The 21,680-nt window shown below is 38.6% G+C and overlaps 4 protein-coding genes across 5 annotated transcripts; 1 reads left to right on the forward strand and 3 right to left on the reverse strand.

The window, feature by feature from the left end:
* Positions 1–2,036: 2,036 nt before the first annotated feature.
* Positions 2,037–4,276, reverse strand: LOC114716539 (14-3-3-like protein). Of its 2 annotated transcripts, XM_028901545.1 has the most exons (4): positions 3,673–4,265; positions 2,951–3,073; positions 2,441–2,557; positions 2,037–2,329 (listed from the first exon to the last, which is right to left on the reverse strand). In XM_028901545.1, the coding sequence occupies exons 1-4, from the start codon at positions 4,162–4,164 to the stop codon at positions 2,264–2,266; spliced, it is 798 nt and encodes a 265-aa protein (XP_028757378.1). In that variant the 5' UTR covers positions 4,165–4,265; the 3' UTR covers positions 2,037–2,263. The 2 variants fall into 2 exon arrangements, with proteins under 2 accessions (XP_028757378.1, XP_028757376.1); XM_028901543.1 differs by having other exon boundaries at positions 2,056–2,557; positions 3,673–4,276.
* A 2,971-nt stretch (positions 4,277–7,247) lies between these two features.
* On the forward strand, positions 7,248–8,445 carry LOC114716526 (plant cysteine oxidase 4-like). The gene is made up of 5 exons (XM_028901523.1): positions 7,248–7,353; positions 7,478–7,632; positions 7,721–7,849; positions 8,014–8,263; positions 8,342–8,445. The coding sequence occupies exons 1-5, from the start codon at positions 7,248–7,250 to the stop codon at positions 8,443–8,445; spliced, it is 744 nt and encodes a 247-aa protein (XP_028757356.1).
* A 1,782-nt stretch (positions 8,446–10,227) lies between these two features.
* Positions 10,228–12,681, reverse strand: LOC114716527 (phospho-2-dehydro-3-deoxyheptonate aldolase 2, chloroplastic-like). Its single transcript, XM_028901524.1, has 5 exons — positions 12,166–12,681; positions 11,802–12,079; positions 11,094–11,370; positions 10,765–11,010; positions 10,228–10,581 (listed from the first exon to the last, which is right to left on the reverse strand). Exons 1-5 carry the CDS (start codon positions 12,679–12,681, stop codon positions 10,228–10,230), a joined length of 1,671 nt encoding a protein of 556 aa, XP_028757357.1.
* A 5,266-nt stretch (positions 12,682–17,947) lies between these two features.
* On the reverse strand, positions 17,948–19,068 carry LOC114716533 (protein EXORDIUM). Its single transcript, XM_028901528.1, has one exon. It carries the CDS (start codon positions 19,010–19,012, stop codon positions 18,095–18,097), a length of 918 nt encoding a protein of 305 aa, XP_028757361.1. The 5' UTR covers positions 19,013–19,068; the 3' UTR covers positions 17,948–18,094.
* Between the last annotated feature and the right edge of the window lie 2,612 nt (positions 19,069–21,680).

A 21,680-nucleotide genomic window follows, 5' to 3' on the forward strand; every position in this document is an offset into this window, starting at 1 on the left:
GGACCTTCTCTTAGTTCTATGGAAGTTCAAAATTTATTGCCAACAAATTTAATGCGTACTAATTTTCTCGGTTCGATGACAGAAGAGTCTTTTTGTAGATATAATACTTTCATCATTAGTTACTTCTATCAAATTTCATACAACATTAAAGGGCAAATGTCTAGTTGCATGAATAAAGAAAGAAAGAAAGACAGACCAAATTACCATTTGTTGCCGAAACTACCCAACTGTACCAAAAGCCTCATTATGCTCTGCTTCTCGTCTTTCACGAGGCTATAATTGGGTTTCCTCAGTTCAACGGCTAGTAATGCTGAGGTCGACCAAAGAAAGATTGAAGTTATACTTTGTTACTATTTCCAGCAAATTGAAATCAAGAAGGAGCCATACCAATGCATGTGGCAGTTACTTAACGACTTAGAGGAAATTACATGGCAAAGAGAACAGAAGAACACCAGAGTTTACTAAATTGATTTGTGTGCATGATTTTGGGCAAGACTGAATTAATCAAACTATGTTGTTTCCATAAATTTTAATGAATTTAATTTGGAAAAATAGAGATGTGGAGTTTGAAGCTTCTAGTTAATTTCTCTACCTTTTCTTTTTTACATTGCATCTTTTTTCTATTAAAATGATGCTTGATATGGTGTACAAGAACTTTGAAGTAAGGCACATGGACGCATCCTAAGCTCAAAAACTTAATCATAAATCAAGGCAAGGCAACCGTTGAATAAGGCATCTTAAGTCACCGAGGGAAAGCAGAGGGAAGCAGCCTAAAGTGAGCGTTGATGTTATTAATAAGACTGCATCTCATATGATGCGAATATGTTTAGTCCATTTCAAGTAAAATATGATGTTATCTCCACTAATGAATTGCTCGAGCTTGATTTTATTGGGAGGTACAAGCCACGACCACAAATGAGTGGCTCCATGTGTTAGCAATTGACTTGGACATAATTGTCAAGATTAGGACGTGGTTAAAAATGAGCGATACACCAAATAAATGCACCAATTCTAGCTGAAAATCCCAAGAACTGGGCAACGAAATCCATAAGCTTCACCTTCCCTTCTTGGCCTTTCAGTCGTGGCTCTCTTAACTTAAAATTGTCGACCACGGAGGCACAAGCACTACTTGCTTCGGTGGGCGTTCACAGTTTCTTTTTTCATCCTCAACATCTGAGTCTCTCAACCTTCTTAATCTTCATATTTGATTATCAAAATTTCCTTATTCTTTATTTTGTGTGTTTATTCTCAGCTAATCACCTTTAATGTCAAACCACAATAGTACCAGAGGATTAGAATTACCAAGAAAAAAAGCGAAAACCTATGCAAAAACTAATGGATGCTGGGTCTAGCAAAAAGAATTAATCCCTCATAATATAAAAAATCAAAGTTTAAATTCTTATTAAGATATATACTTATATTTAGTGCCTAACAGTGTTTTGAATATAATTGCCTCAAATATAAGGCTTTAGGGGGAAAAAAAACAATGAAATAAGAGAAGACTTGCGTGGGAAAGGAGGAACAAAAAAGAGAGAGAGAAAAGCATAAGAGAAATAATTTCTGGTTTTATAGTTCATGCATATAAACAATTTTAATGTCTAACCCTCACGTAAACTCATTTTTAAATGTCACAGTCATAACGCCACATAATTGTCTTGAGAAACTAGATTAACTAAAAGAATATATGTAAACATTTTTACTTTTGAACTACATAAACCTCCTTACAAATTTTTAAATTCTTGATTCGCCGCCTTTGATGATAGCAGAAACAGCATACATTAACTAACTTGTAATTCTCAATTATTCCAACAAACATTTCTCAAATTGGCACCCAAAAAGCTTCGCGGGGTTATGTAGATGCGAATGTTATTTTTGGTCACGTCAGAACAATTAATGTTAATTTATTAGCCAATATAGCAAGCATTCTTTTCTTTTCCATAAAGTTGCATGTGCCAGGACCCCCCTTTTATTGGCCCATTGCCAATATTCCCCCATTCAGAATAGATCCCATTCGATGGAGGAGATAGAATAGAACCTTGAAATTCCACTTGCATATGATTAAACCGCGCGATGTTCACAAGAAAATAGATTCAAAAACAAGTAAACAATGGAAGGACAGACTAAAAGGGCCCAGTACATCCATAATTCATCACAGACATGAATGCCTAAAATATCTGTAGCGTCGAACTTAACGACAAACAACTTCTCCCTTCAAAAACATGTAGAGGTGAAGTTCAATTCTACTTGATAGTAAATTATTTTTTTACTGCTTTTCCTCGTCAGGTTTAGGAGCAGCTGCTGCTTCTTTGATTTCGTCTGCTCCCTCTTCCTGAAATCCGATCACAAAATGAAACCAAATTAACAAACAGGTTAAGTAAACTTTAATCATGTAATAAAGTGATGAGATCCAGAGGGGTATGGCAAAACTCAATAACATTACCTGCATGTCAGAGGTCCAGAGGGTAAGGTTATCGCGAAGAAGTTGCATGATCAAAGTGCTATCCTTGTATGATTCCTCTCCCAGTGTATCCAATTCAGCTATTGCCTCATCAAAGGCCTATCAAATAGGAAAAATATACAAATCCCTTATAATTCAACAATTCAATAAAAATAATTACAGTATAAGACACAACCAATAATAGTCACAATTGAGTTGTGCCCTTGCTGCTTCATAACAATGCTTTCGCCATTCAAGAAAGAACCAAAAAATAAGTACAAAGAATATACAGTATTTAGCAGTAACCTAGCAGCAAGGTTCCTTTAACAATAAGAAAAAGCAAAGATGAAGTTGCAACGGAAGTGGTTCCCATTTATGGGCATTAAATAAAAGCACTTTCCATGGCATGAGCGTCATTTTCTGGCTTCCCGCATCGAAGATCAAACAAATTGATTCAAATGACAAACATAAAACAACACACAGAAGATGATAAGCAGATCCTCCAGCTCTAACCTGTTTTGCAAGGTTGCAAGCACGGTCCGGAGAGTTAAGAATCTCATAGTAGAAGACAGAAAAGTTCAAAGCAAGACCGAGTCTAATCGGATGAGTCGGAGGCAGTTCGGCATTTGCAATATCCTGCAGGGTAAGATGGACATAAAGATTTCGTAAGTGCAGGATTTCTAAAGTTAGATAATGTAGAAAGTACGAAAAAGATCAGAATCAGAATCCTTCAAATCTTAAAAGGACTAGACCAACGAACAAGCGTCGGGATCAAACAATTCCAATGTTTAATGCACAAACGTTTAATATAAATGTAAACCCACGGCAACAAAATTGAATTGACTGAGTAGAATCTTAACAACCGTCACATAAACACAGAACAGTAAGTTAGAAGTAAGAAGCGGCAGGTCCACAAGAAACGCAATTTAAAGCGTAATGATTTAATTGTTCCTAAGAAAGCCCCAACAAAAACAATGCATCATGAACTACGCTAATCTTTGTTCTTTGGGTAGGGAGGGGGTGTAGGAGCTGAATTAACCATATGTATAATAAATGCTATTCAATGAGATGCATAATAATAAAGAGACAATGCTAATCTCGTAAAAATATGCAAAGAAAAATCATAGCACCGAATGGACAACAAAAACCAAACAGAGGAGAAATTCAGTCGCAGAAAGTACCCCAGCAATACGGACAAAAATTCACCCAAGAAAACAGAAAGGGGAAAAAATTACCTGAGCAGATTTGTAAGCAGTGAGAGTGCTCTCGGCAGCCTCCTTGCGCTCGGCTCCCGTCTTGAACTCGGCAAGGTACCTATGGTAATCGCCCTTCATCTTGAGATAAAAGACCTTGGAATCGCCGGCAGAAGCGGAAGGGATAAGGCGAGTGTCGAGGAGCTTGAGAATCCCATCGCAGATGTTGGATAGCTCACCCTCGATCTTGGATCGGTAGTCGCGGATCATGGAGACATGATCCTCGTTCCCTCGGCTCTCCTCCTTCTGCTCGATTGAGGAAATGATACGCCAGGAGGCACGGCGAGCACCGATGACGTTCTTGTAGGCAACAGAGAGGAGATTCCTCTCTTCAACGGTAAGCTCGTCCTTCTCGACGGCGGCAGAGACCTTCTCCATGAACTCGACCATCTCTTCGTAGCGCTCGGCTTGTTCGGCAAGCTTGGCCATGTAGACGAACTCTTCGCGAGGCGAAGGAGCGGTAGCAGCCGCCATTGTCGAATCAAAGGAGAGGGAGAAAGGGGTGAGATTTGATTTGGTTAGGGATTGAGCGAGAGGGGAGAGAGGGCGAAGGAGAGAGACGGAGTTAAAAGGAAGAGAGCGTGGATTTTGAGAGGGCAATTGGGGGAGGCGAATATTTTGTGGAGGATAGTGACAGCGATTTTTGCGTTCAGGAGCTGGTCTAAAAATTTCCAACTCTCAATATGGGCCGTTGGATCCCACGCCACTGTAACAAATAAACAGGTACCTCCTTTTGTTTTTGTGGGGTTGTGGCTTTTCTTTTCCCTTTATTTTTATTTAAATAAAAACAGACAAAATGAAGGAAACTGAAGAAGAGACAGCTGTTCACCACGGGGTTTTGATACCGTGTGGCGGAAAGTTTGAATCTCTAACATCGAGTTCATCGGCCGAAACAACATCATTTCAAAATTTGAATAATGGGTCCTCAAAAGGAAACCATGCAGAGATCGCTTTATTCAATATTCCAAGTGGCCCAGTTCTCCCACCGCAAAAAATATGGCCCAATTCCAAAACCATGTGGGCCTCGCTTTACACTTGTTTCTTATCCCCTTCTGTCCTTTTTTGGGGTACATTTATCCCCTTCTGTTGGCTCTTCGCTTCCTTTTCTTTTTTTTGGGTAAAGAAATAAAAACACTTAACGGGACAATATGAAATTAACTGTTACTCGTCTAATTCTCAGTATAAGATATATTTAACTAATTTGATTAGATTAGATAAAATAGTTAATTATAAAAAAATATGACATGTTTTTTTTAAAATATCGTGATCATCTTTTTTAATATCTTCCTTCCCTTTTCTGTTTGATTATGGTTGAGGGAATATCCATAAGGATAATTTAGAAAAAATTGATAAATATGAGAAATAATTCTTATATTTATGACCAAAATCAACTCAATAATTAGGTCTTCCGGAGGAGTGATTAATTAAGAAACAATTCCCATTTCTCATTGATTTAACTTCATTGTTTTGCTCAGGGATCCCAGCTGATAATATATTGATTCATTTATTATATAAATAAATATGACTCTTTTGGCCAAACAGATTACTATTATACTACCTCCGGTCCTTAATATAAGACCCTATTTGACTTTTATTTTGGTCCTAAAAATAAGATCCAAATCCACTTTGTCTCTCATATTTATACATTTTTTTTCAAAAGAGTCCTTCTAACAATGATAGTTCTAATTAATGCACTTGACAACACTTATTTAGGACAAATAACTAACTCAACTTACTTTCTTAATCCCCTCAAATTAGTCAATTGGCTATTATAATTAGGACAAGAGGTAGTATAAATATAATGAATTTGTATTTATTTCAATTATATGTATAGGTGAGGGAGCCTGGGCAACAGCTCACCTCCTCCTGCTCATAGTGACTGGGTTGCAATCAAATGGACTTACATAATAGGCTGATCACAATGTCAATGTGGCCCCAGAGAAAGTGGTAGCGTTTGAGAAAAATGGGAAATCGGCATCCCTTGTGGAATTAAAATTTATTAATGACACGATTGCAGACAAAAAAATCTCAGCTTTTGACTCTGAGTTTGTGACCGCTCCCAAACAGGACTCAAAACATAATAAAAAGAAACTGGTTCCACATCTTCACCTAAAGATCAAAAGTAGTTATCCCTATTCACAGTCAACTGTCGTGGGGAAAAGTAGAGTATAAAATAATTATTTTTCTGGAAAAAAAAAACACATAAATCAATATGAGTTATCAAAATCTACCTGTGGCTGTAATGTAAATCGGTATTTTTCCTTTCATTTTCCCACTCTATCTAATGCCATGAGAAAGAATGCATCTACTGACAAGAAGTTAAGGATACTGGCTAATCAATTTGTATTTTCTATCATGAATATTTTGGAAGATAAGTATTAATCACGTGTAAATATTTTATCAGAACTTGACTACGCGAATGAATTGGTGCTATCTCCAGTAATAGGATGAGCGGTTGAGAGCAAGAAGAATGCTTATTTCAATATCTGCCCACAACGATCCCAATTCCCACATCCACGCCGACGTTGACGCAGGAAAACAGCATTACTGCGACAAGTCAAGTTTTGCTTCGCCTGAAAAAAGGTATCGTTGGATGGGAGCATCAGTTCTCCAATCAAATAAGTGTTGGTGGAACATAAACAGTTCCCCATGAGCTGAAGTCATCCTCTCGACGTAGTGGCGGTCCATATATTGCGTACCAAAAGATATAGAGTATATCTTTATGCGATATTCTTACTTCCAATTATATCTAGCCTTTTGCTTATTCAGCAATGAATACCAAAGTCTTGGTCTCTATGGCGCAAATAGTCCATTGTGATGATGATTTGATCTAAGGCCTGTCACTTTTATTTTCATTGGAATCCGATAGATATATCCCTGTCAAGCCTCTGCGTCAATGAGATAGAATTATCTTTTCAGGCTTGGTGAATTATACTACATTCGATCCTTAATATAAGACTCTGTTTAACTTTTATTTTGGTCATAAATATAAAACCCCAATCCACTGTCTCTCATACTTATACTTTTTTTTTCTTCAAAATAGTCCTAACAATGATAGTTCTAGTCAATACACTTGATTAGTAAGGATATTTTAGGAAAGACAACACCTATTTAGGACAAATAACTAACTCAACTTACTTCCTTAATCTTCTCAAATTAGTCAACTGGTTCTTATAATTAGGACAGGAGATAGTACTAGAGGACCGATTGTTTGTTCATCCCATCCAATTATGATGCTGTGCGGAAATAACCTACAATCTGAAAGAGATATATATTTCGTAGTTGTTACCAGCATCGTTTACTCTTCGAGTCGCTCTCAACGTCCTGCGTCTATTTCTAAATAAACACTTTCAAATACCGAAATAGGAGCCCACTGTAACATATTATTTAGATAAGGCCACCACAGTTTTCTCTGTCGTGTTCTTATGCTCACAATTCTTTTTTTGCCCCCATTGTATTACAATTCAGCTATTTAAAGTCATCAGTCATTGCTAGGATGCTTTGAAATTTCAAGCACTAGCTAGCCATCGCACAAGAACTAAAGATATACCCAGACGATGGAGAAGAGCAAAATAAAAGTGGTTTACGAATATTGCCGTGCTATATTTTCTCAGAAGGGGCTTCCAACATTTCACCAACTCCAGCATCTGAAAAACCAACTTGGTGGGTTATCATCTTAGATTATTAAATGTCTTCCCGTTTTTATAGTCTGATAACAACTATTCCCATGTATATATACATGGACCTGTATATATGGAGTGACTTACATATATTTAATAACTTGCAGACAGAATCGAAGCTAAAGATGTCGGGATCGACGAGTTTGGGTCGCGTGATTCTGCCATAGCTATCCAGGAAGCTGGAGGCAGCAGGGGATTGCTATGTGGACAAGGCTTCTCGGAGATTACATACATTCATATTCACGAATGTGAAAGTTTCTCTGTGAGTAACAAAACCAAAAGCATCACCTGTTGACTAGCTTCTATGGTTAAGACACTTGGATAAATAACACTGAGAGGCATGGTTGCAGATCGGAGTGTTCTGTTTGCCAGCAGGAAAAACGTTTCCACTGCATGATCATCCGGGAATGACAGTTCTAAGCAAACTCCCCTATGGCTCAGTTCACGTCAAAGCTTATGATTGGATCAAAGTGGACGAGGCCATTGCCAGCCAAAGATGTAAGTGTAATTAGCTACTCTTTCTCTATTCCGACCCTATTTGGCCATTATAGTGTTTATCCTGCTGAACTAAGACCGATCCGTGACCAAATTCTAAATGAAGCCCTAAGAAAAAACCAATTCCACTGACAAACATGAAACAAAGGAACTTGAACAAGTGCTTGAATTAACGTTGTGGCCGGGTGTGGTAGGTTTGGCAGGGAGAGTGATAGATGGAATAATGAAAGCACCACAAGAGGCATCCATATTATTTCCCACAAGTGGAGGCAACATCCATGGCTTCACTGCGTTGACGCCATGCGCCATTCTGGACGTGCTCTCTCCGCCATACTCTGAAGATTTTGGAAGGCCTTCCACATACTTCTCTGACTTCCCTCTTCCTTTCCCTTCTTCTGGTATTTCACTGCTGCTTCGTGTTACCCTTTCACATCAATCCATTATTCCACTGATTCTGAGACGACCCGTGTGCGCAGGTTATGCCGTGCTTGAGGCCATACCTCTGCCTTCAGACCTAGTTGTGAGAGGAGCGCCGTATCTTGGACCTCCGGTTGCAGCACAATACTGCTCTTATCAGTAGTCGGTTTTACATCGCACCTGTGGTATAATTAATTAGTCAACGCATGTGCTCTCCAATCCCATGGTTGTCTAGACTTTTCAATATGAAGTTAGTCTGAAGGGAGGCTTTGGTATTTTGTCTGCATCTTATTATAGGCCACTTGTATACGTATGTGCATGTGCTTCTGACTTTTTATCTTGTTCAAATGCAGCTCCAATGTAGTCCTTCCAACTGTTCACTCACGTTGGAGAACCTATCTAAAGAAATTTCTTATAGATATCTGAGTCTGCTAGACTAGTCTCTTTTTTTTTTTTTTTTACCAGAATGGTAGACTAGTCTTAAAGAACGAGAACAATAAGGATAAACTGAAAAGTTGGCCCATCGCATATAAGAATTAAATTCCCTTGATATTGCAAGTAGCTCGAATAACAGAAGCATCAAATCTCAGGACTTGATAATTAAAAAGCAAGAGTGCTACTTAGTTCATACCTCATAGCGACCCTGCAATTCAAATGCAAAATCATTAATTTCTTAATAATGAATTTCCCGGACCATTTTGACGTGGCGTTCACAAACAAAATCAGAATGTTCAAACTAGTGCTCAGGATTTTCCTTTGTCACATTGGTATAGCTCAAACATGGACTTTTAAAACTTGGATGACCCGGATGTACTGTTTATTTCTAATTATTTTAATAAATAAAATATGAGTATTAGAACGAAAGATATCTATGTAACCGATTACAACCACACCAATTCTCTTATGTGCTTTCGGTCACATATCTCCCGGAACCAGTTTCGGTACTCATTATTTTGATGAGCATCATAAACTCATCAGATCTGGACCGTCTATATCTCATTTGAATTATCCAAATTTGAAATCTTTAATTAATTATTTTTAAATAGAAAAAATATTTTTAAAAAGAATGATAGTCAAAAGATCATCCCTATTTTAGATTCTCAATGTATTAAAATAATTATTTTGAATAAATTAAAAAAAAAAAGAAATCAAATCTGGACCATCCAAATAAGATATGAATGATTCAGATCTGATAAGTGTATGGCACTTACCGAAACTGGTTTCCATATCCCCCACCTTGACAGTTATATTTACATCGTAACGTCATTCTGCCCAGCCGAAGAGGAATGAGAGAAAAATAGATTTAAAAACGCGAAGCAGGAAAGGTTTTCATTTTGTTGTCAGTGCATGACTAGGAAAGTGTTGTCCAAATGCACGGTTCGGAACCTTTCTTTTTTCTTTCTCTTTTTTTTTAACCATTGGATTAATACTTTAACAGTTCAGATTTACATCTTTTTAAAATTATTATTAAATTGTTAAATTATAAAAATAAATAAATAATAAATTACAAATTCTATTAAAATTTAATTCTAATAGTTTGCAAATGTACTAAATATTTTTAAAATTGTTTTTATAAATAGTTTATAAAAATTAAAATCTCAGCTGTTTAAATATGTTAATCTAATGGTTAGAAAATAAAGAGAAGAAAAAATTATGAGAAGGGAAGAGGAGAGATTCTGAACCGCATGGAACCCACTCTACTTTTTCTCTCCTTTTCCATTCCTTTCCCATTGATTCTTTCATTGGCAATATATCGTTCTATCCAATCTGTTCTCTTTTTAACAAATTCTCACGACGTGTTAAGCATATAAAAGTTATCGATGTTAAAGAGTTTATCACGGAAGTGGCCAAGGGGATACTGGAATTTGAAGACGATCAAGAGTCGATTGAATAATAAAAGAGTGGTTCATCTTTTTCCTACTTATTTTTTTTTTTCCAAAAAGAACTATAAGAGCTGAGACGCAGCAGGAAGATGAATAAGTGGGGAAGGGGTTACAGAAGACAAGGTGTGTTTAATACAGAGGCAGATGGGGAAGAGAGGGGGAGCGTGGGAGGAAGAAGCACAGACAATCCGAGAGGATCGGAGGCGGTTGGCGATGATGAAAGCCAGCTCCAGTGACTGCGAGGCATTCAGGCGAGGGTCGCAGTGCGTGTGGTAACGCGCCGCCAGGTCATCGAAAGTCACCGTCCTTGATCCGCCTATGCACTCCGTCACATTCTGTCCGGTCATCTCCAAATGCACCCCTCCCGCGTGGCTCCCTTCTTGTTCGTGCACGTCGAAGAATGCCGTCACCTCCGCCTGTTTACATCAATATATATATATATATATATAAATGTAAGTACTGGGATGTTAAAAACCTTCACGATCTCTCTTACTGAGGAACGTAATTAAAATGCGTGTTTTGATTTTAAGAAAAGAAAAGTTCGAAAACGCATGGTTATAATAGATCCAATTATAGAGAGTTAGGAGTATAGTGCATACCCTGATGGCATCGAAGGGGCGAGTTTTGAGGCCGCAAGGAGCCTTAATGGTGTTTCCGTGCATGGGATCGCTGACCCACGTCACCATCTGGCCTGCTCTGCGCACCGCCCTGATCAGGTGCGGCAGTTTTAACCTCATGTTCTCTGCTCCCATCCTCGTGATCACTGTTATTCTTCCCGCCTTGTTTTCCGGGTTCAGTACGTCAATCAGTTTAACCAGCTCGTTGGGATCCATCTTATCGCTGACCTGCAGCAATTATTACGGTCACTTACCCTCTATTATTCCCTCATCAAACCCAAACAATAAGAATGAGAAATGAAGAGTGAGACCTTGATGCCTAAAGGATTGGCAATTCCCCTCAAGAACTCGACGTGGGCGCCGTCTAGTTGCCTGGTGCGTTCCCCAACCCAAAGCATGTGGGCAGAGCAGTCATAGTAGAGACCGGTGGTTGAATCCAACCGAGTGAGAGACTGTTCATATGGCAAAAGCAAGCACTCGTGAGACGTCCAGAACCCCGCCGTTTTCATCACAGGATGATCCATCGTCAGCCCCGCCGCCGCCATGAATCCAAGTGCTTCGTCCACTCTGTGAGCAAGCTCTCGGTACCTGCCACCCCATGGATCACCCCAAACGTCAACAACTCTCATCACCAAATCTATAACTTGTCCAATTTGTCCTTTCCGTGGCAAAGGCCTCTGAATGCATCCCCGTTATCATTATTTTTTTTTTTTGGGGTTTTGATCTTAAAAAAAAAAAAAAGTTTCTAAGGAGCCGGTGCCAAGCCACCCTAGTCTACAACTTTTTCATTGGAAACTTATATGTACGATCTGTATTCTGTCATTGCTATATTCACCAACCAGAAAAATCTTAAACTAAAACACGTGTCCACTTTTTTCAGTTGATTCACTCAAAATTTTAACCGATTCATTTTTCTTTCATTTCATGGCCCGAAAAGGGCAGTAGGGAATATTTTCTAGAAAGGGATAAGTTTGGCCAAAGCGACGACGACGGAAAAGGTAACTAAAAGAATCACCGACCTGTCTCCCTGCTCACTATTCTGCGCAAAGTCCAGATTCCAGTGGGTGACCCTTTGCATTGCAGCATAGCCTCCCGTGGCAAACGCTCTGAGAAGGTTCAGAGTCGCTGCTGATTGGCAATAGGCTCTGATCATCCTGTGGGGATCTGGAGTCCTCGACTTCTCGTCAAACGCATCTCCGTTCACATTGTCTCCTCTGTAACTCGGCAACTTCATTCCGTTCTTCTCCTCCATCGGCTGCGATCTCGGCTTCGCAAATTGACCTGCCATTCTTCCCACCTAATAACCCACATACGCCATGATCACTATTTATCACACATTCAATTCCATATTTGCAGCAAAATATTGATTTTTATTTCGAAGACCTGAATAACCGGCATTTGTGCTCCGAACATGAGAACGGCGCTCATCTGGAGAATGATCCTGAAGGTGTCACGTATGTTAATGGCATTGAACTCCTTGAAGCTCTCGGCGCAGTCTCCTCCTTGGAGAAGGAATGCATTTCCCATGGCAGCCTGGCCTAGTCTTTCCTCCAAGCTTTTTGCTTCTCCGGCGAACACAAGAGGGGGGAAGCCCTCCAGGATCCTAAGCACCGATTCCAGTTCGTCTTGGCTGGGGTATTCCGGCAGCTGCAGTGCCTTCTTCGATTTCCAGCTCTCCAGGCTCCATTTACCCTGACCCACTCCGACGGTGCTTGTCGACGTTGGAGAAGTCGTCGCAGTGGCTTGAGGCTTCTTGGCAGGCTCGGCTGCATGTACGGCTACAATGGAAGGAGTATGCCTGCGGTGGTTGAGGAAGGAAGGTGGGTTGTGTTTGGAAGAAGAAGAAGCAAGAGAAGATGAAGTCAAGGGAAGTAAGGGAGTGGAAGTAGACACGGCCATTGTTGCAGATGTATGTTGTGATGTTGGATAGGAGTGGATATCCTCAGACAGTTCCAAAGATCTTATTTATGATCTACGAAGCACCATATCACGGAGGAAGCGGAGATCTGACAAATTCAGCTGTGATGACAGAAATGTGGCCACGTTTTTCCTTTTTTAAATGAAGCGGATCTGCTCTCCGTCCGGTTTTGGTGGTTGTTGAGGGAGGTCGCTTTGGTCAATTCGGCATCTTAAGGCTATTTTTGGCACTCTGATGTCCAAGCTGGGGAAGAAGTCAAATTGGGTTATTTGTTTAGATGTTTTATTACATATTTTACCTTAGTTTTCTCCCATTAATCCTTGCTCGTCCAAGTATTTTTGCAATTTAGCTTGGTAAGACTCCACATAATTAATTCAATTGCACGTGAAATAAGAAAAATATATGTAACTGAGGGACTTGCTGTGTAGCCTACATCATGAAAATAGGCAGTAAAATTTAAAATGGATGAGTAAATAAAAATGTGTGCTCAGGAGTATATGTCATTCCTTTTTGTTATCGAAAATAAAAGGAGAATATATGAATATACGGTGTTGATCTGGTGTTAAATGTTGGGAATATATAATTGAAGAGTTATTTTAATCCTAGATATAAAATTTTCATTTATTTTACCCCTTATATTTCAGAGAGACCATGTCATATTTATTAAAATTAAGTAATGTATTAATTACAATATTTAAGTTGTTCTTAAATTAAGGTAGTGATCTTTACGTCTGTCTCGTATTTTCCGTCAGCCATGCATTGATATTATTTTAGCGTGTGGGTGATATTATATTCCTCAAAGAAGGCAAACGATGCAACGTGATTTTCAATCCGAGCTTTGCGGGTTCCTCTGATGGTTCTCCTTCGAGTGAAAGAACAGGACAAACGCTTCGCAATATCAAAATCCTCAGAAAATGGCTAAGCAGAGCCAGGGATTGAGGCAGTGAAAACCCCTTATATTGTTGATTCTGGGTGATCGAAATGACTAAAATATCCTCTGTCTTATTTTATTTTATTCAGTGCTTGGCGCTGCAATAATGGAGTGCGCATTATTGTGGTCCTGCATTTTATTTCCTTTCATCGATCATATTAACGTGGTTAAAGCAATGCGTTAATGTTCCATATATGATGTCCAGCTAAGCTCCTGCCTATACTCAAAACTCTCATTCTCCACGACACGTATCTTCTACCAAACCCGTCGCCAATGCCCCCTACGGCCCTATTCCCCCCCCCCCCCCAATCTTTTCCCATGACTTACTAAAGTTAACGCGTGCATCTAAATTCAAATACTCCTCCGATCTTTAATAGAGGATCCAATTCTTGAGTTGTTTTAATCCTAAATATAAAATTCATTTATCATATTTATCAATTTTCTCTAAATTATCCCTATAGATACTCTCTCAACCATAATCAAGTAAAAGAGGGAAATGAGATATTAAGAAAGATGATTGTGATGTTTTAGGAAAAATGTGTCATATTTCTTATAATTAACTAACTTACCTAACTTCCTTAATCTAATCAAATTAATTAAATGGGTCTTATATTAAAGACCGGAGGAGTAGCATTTATAGCTAAATTCTCAATGAACCATATTTTGCTAACCATAATGAATCGTGATGATCAGAAATAATTAGTACTACAAGTTAACAAACAAGATCTAACGCAATCATTATATATAGTCAAACATGATATCGGGAATTCGATTCCTGGTTGTGTATGAAAAATTCTTTATTAGGAAATGAAAAATCCACTCGTATGACTCCTACGCCTGAAAAACGATTAGTTATTGATTGGGGATACTTTCTTGATTAAAAAAAACAAAAGAAATGACTACATGCTGTAAATAATAGGGCTTCTTTTTCATATGTCCTGAACAAAATTACTCCCAAATTTTAATAAAATTAAATGATTTACGTGGAATTAATTAGCCCCAGCCAAATCCTCTAGTTGTGCACCATTTTCATTTGCGTGTTTTCCTTTCGGCTGGATTTGCGTTTAAAACAGGCCCACTCTATTCGTTGTAGGGTAAAGCCCACTCTCTTACCAAAATAGCGGTAGCCCGTAACAATATCGTTGAAACTAAAGACTCTATTGCTTAATCAGATTAATTACAAAATTGGAGAATGTCTTTAGGGCTCTTATTCATAGACTTTCGGCGCCCTTCCCTCTATTTTCCTGATAATCCTCAAGCCTTTAGTGTAAAATTTAATTAGAGAGTTAATACTGGTATTTTATATAAGATTTATTTTACATGTTTATTGTTTTATTTCTAAATTAATCCTATTGATATTTTTTTAATAATCATAGAGGAAGGAAATTAAAAAAAATGTTTAGGGTATTTTAAAGAAAACATATCATATTAACATCTTTTATTTACCCAAATTAATTAGATTTTATATTAAGGATCAGAGGCGTATCTTCTTTTATCCTTTTAAAATACTCTTTAGATCCTTAATATAGGACTTTCCTAAATATAAAATCTATTTTGTATATCTATCAATTTTTTTTTTCAAATCAACTTTATTAATATTTCTTCAACCATAATCAAATATGAGAGAGAATGAGAATATAATGAATATAATTAGAGTATTTTAGAAAAATAAAAACATGTTATATTTATCATAGTTAACTAACATACCTAACCTATTTAATCTAATCAAATTAGTTAAACAGATTTTATATTAAACAGTATGGAAGCATAAGGCCTTGTCAAATCAACGTCATCGTATTTTTTATTTTAATTCCCAACCGGCTTGGTACATGCACATCCGTGGCAGGTCGTGTTGCTCCAACGTTCCAGGCTTCTAACTCCTCGCAATTGTTACCTCTGGTTTTTAATATAACACCTCATTTGACATTTATTTTGATTATAAATATAAGAATTTAATCTACTCTGTCTTTCACATTTGTTCATTTTTTTCTCAATATAATTCTTGTAATAATGATAATTCTAGCTAATACATTTGATTAACAAGGATTTTTTAAGAAAGGCAATATCTATTTGTCACAAATAACTAACTTAATTAATTTTTTAATCTACTCAAATTAGTTAACTAACTCTTATATTAAGGATTAAAAGTAGTATTTATTATCTCTGCTGGCATCAAGCCAGGCTGAATATGCCATTGACCCTTGGGTTGGGCTTCGTTGAATCGATTATCGCACTATTGGGCCTACGTTAGTTTATTTGGCCCAATTAACTGAAAGTGCACAGGCAGGATATTTGTGCGGATCCATAGACTTTTTCCTTTAAACTTGACCTTAACCAACAGGAATTCAAGCCCTAAATTAATTATTTTTTAAATAAAATGAATTGCACTTATCATTCCTCTTAACTGGGATTACTCGGAGCTTATGCCAAAAAGCTTGGAGGCACTGAGGAATGATTGCTGTAGGCGTCTCTCTGTTTTTAGGCAGTTTTATTGGGAGGGCTTAACTCCGGCCCTATCGGGACTACTTTCAAGCTCAAGGTGATTTTAAGCCTATTCTATGAACCCCAAACGAGAGGATAGTACATTTCAGTGTTTCCTTGTAAGAGTGTATAATCTAGATGTGGCAATCAGCCAAGAAATCTCCCCAGTCATTCCCAAATACCCGTGCTTCTCCGTTTCATCGTCACGCCAAAGGTGAGCAAGCCATCCGCAGTTTTCAATTTGTTGTCATCGTTGAGCATCTCAGTCTGACAACACTAGTCAAACCCTACGCGGGATTCAAAGCGGCTTTATGCGTCACGGATACAACCTGGGAACGAAGCCTTTCTATGCTCTCCCATATCGACAATTGGTTCGGAGCCTTCAAACCTTTGCATACAAATTTAGGAGCTGGGTCTTGTTCACATGTTCACGGCTACTTCTAGTTTCACACGTGTTGTTTTTCTAGTCCCACTGATGTTAGGTAAGGCTCATGTAGGAGGAAAACATGAAAATTGCTTCTCCGCCTCACTTAGGTTTTGATTGTCTGTGGGTTTGCTATGTTTCTGTGTGTCAATATCCAGTGTGTTCGTCCCCATTACCTGTGTCTCTTATATGTATTATGTACTGTGTAACATGGCCCAGCTCGGCAAAGCTATCTAGTCCTGTTTGGGTTCTTGGGGTCATCTTTTTATGCTTTAACACTAACAACATCCGAGCAATGCATGCTCGAATTTCAATGATGGAAGTGTTATTGTTTTTGTTTCGGGTATGAATGTAATGAGAATGTCAATGTTATGGCCGCGCAAATTCGGTCACGCTACCCATTATAAGTGGGGCTACAAATATCAAGGTCATGAAAATGGAACCCAACAAATGAAGAAATCATTTTTCCGCAATTCCTTCTTTTCCCCCCCGGCTTAGACATCTTTTCTCCTATTCAAGAAACTAACCCATAAGGATTAATTTCATAGATAGAGAAGCTAATTAGTGTACCTTTTCTGTGCCAACATAACTAATGCACTAATTCTTTTACTAATTAACCAGCGTCCTGAAGATGGCAACCAAAAAAATTGTCCTGGTTCTTCAATCACATGGTGATACTCTAAAAAGGTGTGGTGCCTCTGATCAGCCACTCCTTGATGCCGCAAGGCGGTGGATAAGGAGAGGTTGATAGCCAATACTTGAGCTCAGATTGGGAGTTTTTTTTTTTTTTTTGTCGGGTTCTTCGTTTTTGCCATCAATGGATCGGGTTTCGCTCAAGTAAATCTGGAAAGCGAGATTGTACCCCCAAAAATAAAAAGGGAAAATCACCCAAAAAAAAACTTCGTGGAATTAAAAAAATTGTAGATTGAGACCATGATAACATTAGTATGGGTTTTAACAATAATAATATAGATTTTTTAACATGCAATTTTTCTAATTTTACGGTCTGCTTTTGCGATTTGATCAAATAAAAATCTTGAAAACAGGAAAAACAACAGTTCAAGAAATTTGGCTTTACGCTTGATTTGGAAAAGAACAGCGACCAACATTCATCTCTATTCTCTACTTCTGCGCGGTTTTTCCTTTCTCAAAAGGAAACAACAGTCCGATGGCCATCTCAATTTGTGCGGGTTAAAATGTAAAACATTGCCTGTACGTATGTCCGCGTAGTCTTCATTTCATTTTCTGGTTTCCCTCTTACTTGATTCCCTTATCGTTTCTTTGTCATGAATTTCATTTTGCAAGAGAATAATCATAAACGATACTACTTGTTTGTTAAAGTGATGAGACACGCAGCGGAGGGAAGAAATGGTGCAGAAGACAATAACGATGGAGGGACAGGCATAGACTCATATAGATAGAAATATAGTTGTCTTGATTATACGTAAATGAGATATTTATTCCATGTCACAGGAAAAAGAATGAAGGAATCAAAGAATATTTCTCAATGCCAAAAACATCGGTAACCAATCTGAACTTCTGCAGCGTGCATCCCGTGTTATACCAGCGTAGAACAAGAAGAGGTGGTGGGGTCATAAAGTGCAGGCAACAGATATTTTCTGCTATTAACCCCATTTGCGTTATAGCTGGCGCCCGTGACTGAGTCCACCAAGACGTTTCCGGCGTAGCCTGGGTAGGCTGCTTTGCCATAGACGCCGGTGCAAGCTGAAGCCGCCTCCAGTGGCGCCTCTTTTGGTCCCTGAAAGAACCCATTGCCAAAGGGGTTGGTGACGGTTCCGGCCAACAGGCTCGCCACGTTGATCACCATACCATCGAGTCCCACATCGTTGTTGGGCGCAACCAGGGGTGGGTTCTGAGGACCATAAATAGGCTGGTGGAATGGCCACGCGCATTGACCAGGACACTGAGTCTGCGAGTTACCGACCCAGATGTAAGCGGTCTTGTGTTTCTTCCCGCGCAAAGGAGCGCCCACCGAAGTACCGTGAGTGCCGCACCGGCTGGAGCAGAACCCGTCGACGGCGACGTCAGCAGCCGTGAGAACCACGTTGATGGCATCTTTCTGGCCACCCTTGGATGCAAGCTTGGCAACCTGCTGAGTTGTGAGAGATTTGCCCATGGAGTAGGAGTCGTCGAGGACTTGGGAAGCGAGTGAGAGGGAGACCTTGGGGTTGTAGAATTTCTGAATGGTTTTCCACCAGGCGGCGACGGAGGGTTGGGTCGCGGAAGGATTGGAGGAGGAGAGGGAAGTGATGAAATCGGAGACGATGGCTCTCTGGGAAGGAGAGAACTTACCGTACCAGATGAGGTGGACAGAGATGGGGCCAGAAAGGAGCGGCCCTTTGTGGTACTGGAACTTGAAGTTCTGGGATGATGAGTGGGAGAGAGTTCTGGAGGCAGAACTGGAATGGAGGAGAGAAGCAAAGAGGAATAGTTGGAGAACAAGAGACGAGGCCATTGTGATGAGATAGCGGAGTGGGTGAGGTTGTGAGGGAGTAAGGAGAAGAGAATGATTTATATAGGAGGAGGGTTGGGGGGCGGAAATGGGAAGGAAGGAGGAAAGGAGGCGTATGAGGGAAGTCAAAAGAGGAATGAAGGAGGGCAAGGGAGGCACCAGCTGGTTGACGCGTGAGCCAGTGATTTATTAGGAACGGGGATACAATTATGAGTCATGAAGACATCACAGTATATGGCCAGCTAAGGCGCATATACACGACAAAATTGATTTATCTCGGCAGGCCAATCTCGAACGAACGACCTCCCCACCACCCGCCCACCAAAAAAGCAAAACAAAGCCAGAGAACTGCTGATTTCAAATTTATAATGTATTTTTGAAATCAAAACTCAGAATACTGTTACCTTTTAGAACATTGTTGTTGCATTTTATAGAGAAAAAAATTATGCTACTATTTCCCCTCAGCATTGGCGTGGCTTGTCATTTGCATGTTAGATGTCATGTCAGTTAATTCCCTCTCTCGTGTTACTAAAAGGCTTCGTGTCTATCCTAGTCCTGCGGATTACGCGCCCGGCGCTGGCTAGCTATGAATATAAATACTATCGAACAAAAACCAATAATTCTTAAAGGAACAAGAATTTAAAAATAACTCTCGTATCCCATGACTTAAAATTTGAATATGAACTATTTATATATGAAAAAACTCAAAATCCCAGAGACTATATGTTATAGCTTGGTTTTTTAATATAAGAATTAATAGACTAATTTGAGTAGATTAAGAAAATCAATTAAATTAGTTGTTTATGATAAATATGTTTTATCTTCTATAAAATATCCTTGTTAATCAAGTATACTCCCTCCGTCTCTTATTACAAGATTCAATTTTTTGACCAGATTTGTCCCTTTTTGTAAGACCCCTTTTGAGTTTGTCTAAACATTTAATACATTATTAGTCATTTTACTCATAATTTAATGCATTTAATACTTTTTTTTATTGATGACCCATTTAATACTTTCTCTTTCTTCATTTATCTTACTATTACTTTCTTACACCTACTCATTTATATATAGGGGTATATTTGAAAAAAATAACATTTGCTACATATTAATTGCTTTTAACTAGTTTTAACTATTTTCTTAAACCTCGCAATTTAGTTAAAAGGATCTTATAACAAGAGATGGATTGGTATTAGCTAAAATCATCACTTGATAAAATCTCTAACATGTAAAATTACTAAAAGGACAATTTAAAAAAGATAAATATAAAAAATAAAATAGATCAGAATCTTATATTTAAAATTAAATTAAAAATCAAAATAGATCTTATACCAAACATATAGCGTATGGCATAGTATATCACAATGCATAACACACTTGGGAGTTACTTGATTCACGAGTTGACGCGGTAGTACAGGCTTCTCTCTCAGCGGTTGCTTTCCACATGATCCATTACTGCAAATGTGTAGCCGCTGGGAGCAAGGAGAAGGACAATGGGGATTGGGTCCACGAAAGACACAACGTCACAATTGGATTGAAGGCAGGGCACAGTAAATCAACGAGGTGGCTGCATTATGACTCCTCTTCTTATCTATCCCATTGGCGCCCATCTGTATCGGCTCCATTTTAAGGTTCGATGGGACCTCATGGAGCGGACATGGCCAGCTAAGGATAACCCAATACCCGACTAGAACAACTGGACGTTGATGATGCTAATACGGACAAATTCGATTGATATTGTTAATCGAGTCCATGTCCCGCCACCATTACCCAAAGCTGGTTTAGCAGCATTCTTGGGTAATGCCCCCAATCGGGCAGCGCATCTTTGTTCTTTTGCAATGCTTGAGAATCATGGTTTCCTATCGTCTGCGGTTGCACAATCTCATCGGAATCTTAGTGCGTCATTATTATTAATAATTGTTATTGGATTATTAGAGTCGTACAGCATGAAAACAAATTACCCATTTTATTATGATTGCTGTCGAGCTGTAAAGCAATTTAAAACAAAGAAAACGTGTCCAATTATGGTTAGAATTTTGGCACTGAGGGCCCATGATTGCCATTCATCCAGACAAAGGGCGTTGAGCAAAGCGGACGATGAAAAAAGAAGCAATGTCAAACCAATAAGATCGGTTGAGTTGTTAGTTTCGAGTTTTTGACTCGCAAAATATCGAATATACGTAGTGTCGATGGATCGAGTTCATTAATTTCGTCTAACCCTGATTCATAGGAGGAATGATATTTAAATTACATAAAATCAAAATTCATGGCAATTTAGATTTTTAACGTTCTTTTAGTATTTCAAAAGCAAATTATAAATGTTAATTTAAACTATCAAGCGTGAATTTCAGTCATAAAATGAGAATTGCGTTTAAAAATAAAACTTCAAATGTCTTTTAACACAGTCTAACATGATTTTTTTTTTAACTTTGATTTTTTGTGAATTACCTGTCGTTTTTCCTTACTGGTTTTTGAAAACTCCGCGCTTAGCGATCGCAGGCGGTTTTCTATTTGCGAATGCAGACATAGGTTAATCTATCCCAAGTTCTCATCTCAATCATTCGAAAAAATCGCATCTTTAACGAACTATGCGGGCTTGGAAATTCTGTTAAACTCAGCAAAGCGCATAAGCGGAAGACAGGAATGAGGAATTTCCAGGGAAACACTGATCGGA

The sequence above is a fragment of the Neltuma alba genome, unplaced genomic scaffold (genome assembly GCF_004799145.2).
Source record: "Neltuma alba isolate B1F8T4 unplaced genomic scaffold, ASM479914v2 tig00011679_pilon, whole genome shotgun sequence".
In the NCBI taxonomy this organism is placed as follows: Eukaryota; Viridiplantae; Streptophyta; class Magnoliopsida; order Fabales; family Fabaceae; genus Neltuma; species Neltuma alba.